Source organism: Sinocyclocheilus grahami, unplaced genomic scaffold (genome assembly GCF_001515645.1).
Source record: "Sinocyclocheilus grahami isolate Dianchi unplaced genomic scaffold, SAMN03320097.WGS_v1.1 scaffold891.1, whole genome shotgun sequence".
Classification (NCBI taxonomy): domain Eukaryota; kingdom Metazoa; phylum Chordata; class Actinopteri; order Cypriniformes; family Cyprinidae; genus Sinocyclocheilus; species Sinocyclocheilus grahami.
In genome coordinates this window covers 70,076-77,679 of record NW_015506070.1, presented here as the reverse complement: position 1 = coordinate 77,679, position 7,604 = coordinate 70,076, and the positions used below count along the sequence as shown (strand labels likewise).

At 32.4% G+C, this 7,604-nt stretch overlaps 1 protein-coding gene across 1 annotated transcript in view; it reads right to left on the bottom strand.

Moving 5' to 3' along the window:
* The window catches only part of LOC107563831 (potassium voltage-gated channel subfamily H member 7-like), a 125,868-nt gene that overhangs the window by 55,721 nt on the left and 62,543 nt on the right, over positions 1–7,604 (bottom strand). The window contains exon 4 of the mRNA XM_016248796.1: positions 4,112–4,546. Within this exon, the coding sequence (XP_016104282.1) occupies positions 4,112–4,546 (435 nt within the window). The remainder of the gene's footprint in view (positions 1–4,111; positions 4,547–7,604) is intronic.

Here is a 7,604-nt window from a genome sequence, read left to right as displayed (position 1 = left end):
TGAGTCAAGCTTGCATCAGCTGATTCTCAGCTGATCACATCTACCTATAGGAATACGACACCTATCGCGGCATTCCTATATAAGCTCTATTCAGTATTATTCTTCAGCTTTTCAGCTTGCTCAGGAGCAAATTACCCTCCTCCATCCCCAGCTCCTCCTTTCGCCACAGTCAGGACTTGGCTTTCTGATATTCCTTGCTAATCAGACTCCTTTATCTTGAATAAAGTGTTACACTTAAATATCATTAAGTACATTATGATATCTGCCTTGTTATGTTCTGTTAACCCTAGCGGGGTTATTATTGCTGCTCTCCCTGCCCATTCATGACAGGCTGCATGGATGGGCAGGGAGGTTTTTGCCCAGAACAGAACCATACCGCCAAACCAAACTTTCACTTTTGGAAAACCAATGTCATTAGGCTAGTTTCACAGTCCACTGTCATGGAGTGTGTATGAGAATATTAAGACAAGGGTGTGTAAAAGTGTGTAAAAAAAAAAAGATTAAATTAATTTCTGTTTTTCTGATTCACTCTCCATTTCAGTGAAACAAATAAAAAATGATTAATCTGTGTCATCACAATGTTCATAAATTTCTCTACACAATATTACATATATATTCAAATGTTTAAAGGGGTCATATGATGCGATTTCAAGTTTTCCTTTCTCTTTGGAGTGTTACAAGCTGATAGTGCATGGATAAGATCCCTGAAGTTGCAAAGACTAAAGTCTCAAAACCAAAGAGATATTCTTTATCAAAGTTAAGACTCTGCCACGCCCCCCTAAAACGGCTCGTTCTAACACGCCCCAACATATCTACCTCACTATGTGGAAATATTTGCATAATGCCGCCCAAATGTGCACGCAAAGAAAGAAGGCGTGGTTTCAGTAACTGCAGTTAGTGTTGAAGCAGCATGTCAGGGAGACGCTGTGTGTTTCTAGGCGAAAGCAAAAGCACTTTATTTGGCCTTCCGAAAGTAGATGCATTTAGGAATCTTTAAGATTACTTACAACAGAACAGCAATGCATTTTATGGACCGTTTCGTGAACCTAGGAGAGGAGGTAATTCTGACTTTGCTATGACAATCTGGTGCTTCTGAGTCAACTACTGTTTTGTTATTATTTTAAGTATTTGCTATTGACTGTTCAAATGCAGAGTTTTGCACATCGTGTGTGTGTGCGCGAGCGAGAGAGCGAGAGAGAGAGATAGCGAGAATTAAAGCATGTCAACATATTCTGTTACACCAAATACACAAAATAATGATCTTTAAAAAAGCATCATATGACCCCTTTAAAGAAAAATTATGTGCAGGTAAACAATGCTTTCAATAATTTAAATATTTGAAAACGTGATTAATAATATTTTAATGTTAATTATTATTATTTAAAAATATATTAAAAAATTATAATATTAAATCAAATATTAACATTAAAATACATTGCATAATCCATCTAAATATGTTACATTTAAAAATAAAATGATGATTTAAGGCAGAGCAAATACTTAACTATCATAAGAAAAATCTAATTAAAGATGTGTAATATGTTAGTTATATCACCCAGGCTTGATCTTGCCTTGAATAGTTGAATACATATTGTTTGCTAAATTAAATACATATTTATAAAATGTAATTTTAAATAAAAATATTTAACATGTATTTTAAAACAATTTAAGGCATTTCAGGGAAAATACTTACATATCATAAGAAAAATAGGAGAGGCTCTGCAAGGAGGAATGGCAGAGGATTCCCAAATCCAGGTGTGAAAAACTTGTTGCCTCTTTCCCAAAAAGACTCATGGCTGTATTCGATCAAAAGGGTGCTTCTACTAAATACTGAGCAAAGGGTCTGAATACTTAGGACCATGTGATATTTCAGTTTTTCTTTTTTAATAAATCTGCAAAAATGTCAACAATTCTGTGTTTTTCTGTCAATATGGGGTGCTGTGTGTACATTAATGAGGAAAAAAAATACTTTCCGAACCCATTGTATAATATTTGTGCTTGCATATTTGCTCAGCTTAATGAAACATTTGAGTGAAACTCATCAGTGTTGAATTAAAATACCATCATCTAAACTATAGATGTGAGATTTTACTGAAAGAATCAGGATTTTTAGTGCATTTCAAGCTTGCCATAAACATCATCATCCATGCCTGAAGCAAACATATGCAGTTCTGTGAGCATCCATTAGCAATCCATTAAAATCATGTGCAATGTAAAAGAAATGTGACAGCCTCTCTTGGCATACAGCGTTAATTCAAACTGATTAGAGAAATGTCCTCCAGAACTGAAAGGTTAACAGCTGATGGAAGTCATTCAGCATGCAGCATTGATCTGCTGTCCCGATGCATCAGTCCCGGTCAATGGGACGTGAAGAGTCTGAATCACAACCACCTCAATGCAGGAAGGTCCAGACTAGAGCTTTATTGAAATAGCAGCAAATGTTCTGTATGATCTAATCAAGACATCGATAACAGCTGAGAGGAGAAATCAGGCTGAAAATGGATAATCACGACACGGCATGACATCCCGGACACTCTGATGATGCTCTGATCTGAAGTCTGAATGCGCTTTTGAGCAAAGATAACAGGATTGATCTAGATTTATTAAGTATGTAGAGTTAACCAGTCTAAGTTCTGATTATAACAGGGGTGTCAAACTTTATTTTATGCTGAAAACTGGACCGAAAGCTTGCAGTATTCATGGAAAATGAATGCAGAAAACATGATCTTCTAATGAGCTTATAGAGGCTGCTTCTATATAAAGACAAGTTCGGCATAAACAGTGTTTTCATTTACAGACCGGCTTTTCTCTCAAATTCAGAAAGCATAGACTTACTTAATATAATGTTATATAAACATCAAGGTTATTATAACTAAAACTAAAACCTTAAAAATACATTTGAAATAAACTAAATATTACCTGAAATTATTTTTCTCATTTTCGTTTAGTTTAAGTCAAAGTTCTAAAATAACTCAAACTAAAATGGACATAACAAACTAATAAGAGAGACTTTACAAAAAACAAAATCAAAATGAAATGAAAACTGGAAAAATGAATTAACATGTTACTAAAACCTATGGAGGAGTATAGAGACTAGAAAAAGAAAACGAGGAAATGTGCCCAAGTTCTTTCTTGTGAAAAATGAAAACACACAAGCTTCTTTTAAAGCTGATGAGTGCCAGCAGTGGATCATTTCATATTTTGGTCCTTTAAAATGACTCTAATTGAAAATATCAACAAAACGAGGCAAGCAGAGGGTCATTAATTATGATGCCATTATAATTGCCATTTCTTGCTGTTAGATGTGATTATCATTAATCAATAAAAGCAATGAAATCACTACACTGGAAAATTATACATTCCTGTCTACATTAATCGTGCAAATAACGTAGAAACTAATGCGCGTTATGATGGTTGAGTTAATCAATTGCACAGCTTAAATGCACTTTGTAATTCAAACAAGGTTTATATCAGGGTAAAGAAAATGGCTTCAGAGATCCTCAAATTACAGAACTATTTCATATTCATTCAGTTTAAAATTTGCATAATAACCAGATATGACTTAGGAAAACCTCATACTGTATCATATCTTTCACCAAAACAATCTTAAGTTGTGGTATTTTTTTCTCTTTTTATCTGTAAAAGAACAGTATTACAAATTATATTACAAATTAAGTAAAAAAATAATAATTAAAAGAGCCTTCAAGTATTTTCAAGTTAAAAGTAAAGTCAAATTTTATTTTATTTTATTTATCAGAAATTGAGAAATGCTTGAAGGCTGTTTTTATTAATTTTATTTTATGTTGCTTATTAGGGTTGTTATTATGACTAATATGCTGTTAAACATACTGCTTTTATTTTAAACAATAACATTATACATTATATTATAAAAAATATATTTTATATAATGTATAACATTGTTATTTTAAACAAGAAAAAATAACTTATATTATTTATTTAACATAATAATTACATATTTTTAATATGTAACATTTAAAAACTATTTAACCAAAAAAATATCATTATTGTTTTTATTTTATTTTTACAGGAATAACTTGTATTTTAATATATATTAAAAGAATTCTAATATAATGTAAGTTTTAGTCCTCACCTTCACTTGCGTGGCTGTCTGTAAACAGGTGTTTGGAGTTGGTGCTCAGTCCTTGGATGTCGTGAACGGAGGAGGCGCGTCTCCTGCTGCACACGCTGTCTCTGGAGATGGACTGGGCCAGGCAGGTGCTGAACTGTGCTTGAGACGGGCTGGGCTGGTCCCAGGGCTGCTTGGGCGACGAGTGGTCGAGGGGTACGGACGCACTAACTGGGGATGAGTGGGGGCTGGAGCTGATGAGTGCCCGTGTGTCGTTGGCATCTGCTGGACTCGAACCGTCCTTGGTGGGCGATCGGACATCCATCACGGCCGCAGAGTCGTCACTGGCCCTGGGTGAGTCGACCATCACTGAGTCTGGATCGTCCTGCGGGAGAGACTGCTTGCTGGTGCCCAACAGCGTCAAGGCTGGCAGACGGAAGCGGAAGAATCTTCCTTTTCCTGGAGGTATTTAAAAAAGATTTGTTATTATTATTTATTTTTTATTATTGAAATAGAAGTTCTCACAGAAAAATATTGATTTATTTTATTTTGTTTTCTTTTCTTTTAATTATTTTTAGGGCTGTATATATATATATATTTATATATAAGAAATTATATATAAAATTAATAATTGAGAATATACAGTACACACATTTGAAGGTTGTTTTATTTAATTGTACTTATTATTTTATTAGGGCTGTTATTATAACTAATGTGCTGTAATAAACAAATTAAATAAAAATTCCAAGCCTTCAAGTATTTCTCAGTTTCCAAGTTTTTTTTTAAAACTTTTATTTAATATTTTTATTTTTATTTTACTTTATTGTATTTTTATTTTATTTTTGTGAAATTGAGAAATACTTGAAGGCTCTTTTTATTATTATCAAATTAACTTAAAACAGCCTTCAAGTATTTTTCAATTTCCCAATTTTATTTGATTTTATTTAATATTTTATTTTATTTTATGAGAAATTGAGAAATGCTTGAAGGCTGTTTTTATTTTATTTTATTATTTTGTTTTGTTTTATGTATTAAGGCTATTATTATTATTATTATTATTATTATTATTATTATTATTATTATTATTATTATTATTATTATTATTATTATTATTATTATTATTATTATTATTATTATTATTATTATTATTATTATTATTATTATTATTATTATTATTATTATTATTATTATTATTATTATTATTATTATTATTATTATTATTATTATTATTATTATTATTATTATTATTATTATTATTATTATTATTATGCTGTTAAACACCCTCCTTTTATTTAAAGATAAATATTCATATAATTATTATTAACAAATTAAATTAGCCTTCAAGTATTTCTCAATTTCTCTATTATTTTATTTTATTTTATTATCACTATACAATATATTATCAGTAATAAATTTTTTTTTAATACTTTGACATTGGGGAGGGTCAAAATATACACAAAATACAGAAATTGATTTAATAATTTATTCTTATTATCATTTTATTTTATTTTCCTTCAGTGAGATTATCCAGGTTGACGGATGAAGAATGACTGTTTTATCATATTTCAGAAGTGGCTATACTGAATACACTGAAATGAGTTGGCAGCACCGCTGGCAGGGTTATTATAAGAACAGGCGTATTCAGCAGACGTGCAACTTGAGCGGTCAACATTCATTCCCACAATGCATCTCCCCCAGGAGAACAACAGTCTGACATATGGCTCATTTGTTCAGCCGTGCCTTTAATTATCCCACCGGCCTTTGGTCTGAATTCATCCCTCAGTTCGGACACAGATCACCACTGCTTTAATTAGCAGCTCCTCAATGTGGTTTTTCATTTAAAACAGGATGTGATCAAACAAATCCAGCGTTTCCCCGTGGAATTCAGTGTTTCCTCTCCAGTGCATCAGCGCTTTGAAGACTAAATTGCAGTACACATTTTCTAATAAATAAGGTCTGCTTCAAGAGAAGGCTACCAGACTAGTTTGGCTGAAATCTCATGAATGACGCTGGACTTCACTTTCATTCATGCACACGCCAGAGAACGAGAGCACAAACACATGTGAAGAGCATTAGCTTTTATCTGCAACACAAAGCTCAACTTTGACCTGAGAATTTGTGCAGATTCAATCTGCGAGATTCAATACAAACAAGCAGGAATGTGTTGTAGATGGCATATTTGAACATTTTAAACTCTTTTTATTTGCTTATTATTATTATTTATTATTATTATTATTATTATTATTATTATTATTATTATGCTGTTAAACACCCTCCTTTTATTTAAAGATAAATATTCATATAATTATTATTAACAAATTAAATTAGCCTTCAAGTATTTCTCAATTTCTCTATTATTTTATTTTATTTTATTATCACTATACAATATATTATCAGTAATAAATTTTTTTTTAATACTTTGACATTGGGGAGGGTCAAAATATACACAAAATACAGAAATTGATTTAATAATTTATTCTTATTATCATTTTATTTTATTTTCCTTCAGTGAGATTATCCAGGTTGACGGATGAAGAATGACTGTTTTATCATATTTCAGAAGTGGCTATACTGAATACACTGAAATGAGTTGGCAGCACCGCTGGCAGGGTTATTATAAGAACAGGCGTATTCAGCAGACGTGCAACTTGAGCGGTCAACATTCATTCCCACAATGCATCTCCCCCAGGAGAACAACAGTCTGACATATGGCTCATTTGTTCAGCCGTGCCTTTAATTATCCCACCGGCCTTTGGTCTGAATTCATCCCTCAGTTCGGACACAGATCACCACTGCTTTAATTAGCAGCTCCTCAATGTGGTTTTTCATTTAAAACAGGATGTGATCAAACAAATCCAGCGTTTCCCCGTGGAATTCAGTGTTTCCTCTCCAGTGCATCAGCGCTTTGAAGACTAAATTGCAGTACACATTTTCTAATAAATAAGGTCTGCTTCAAGAGAAGGCTACCAGACTAGTTTGGCTGAAATCTCATGAATGACGCTGGACTTCACTTTCATTCATGCACACGCCAGAGAACGAGAGCACAAACACATGTGAAGAGCATTAGCTTTTATCTGCAACACAAAGCTCAACTTTGACCTGAGAATTTGTGCAGATTCAATCTGCGAGATTCAATACAAACAAGCAGGAATGTGTTGTAGATGGCATATTTGAACATTTTAAACTCTTTTTATTTGCAATACATTATTTATTAAAAACAGACACCCCAAAGGGTGACATCATATCCAGTTGGCCAATTTTAAGGTGGTCTCCTGCATCATTTCTAGACTGAGCAAGATTGTTTCAATACCGATGTGTCCAACAACTCATTTTTAAATATTGACAATTAATAAAAATGATCAGACTACATCAGTAAAGATAGTATTATGAATACTCTATCTATCTATCTATCTATCTATCTATCTATCTATCTATCTATCTATCTATCTATCTATCTATCTATCTATCTATCTATCTATCTATCTATCTATCTATCTATCTATCTATCTATCTATCT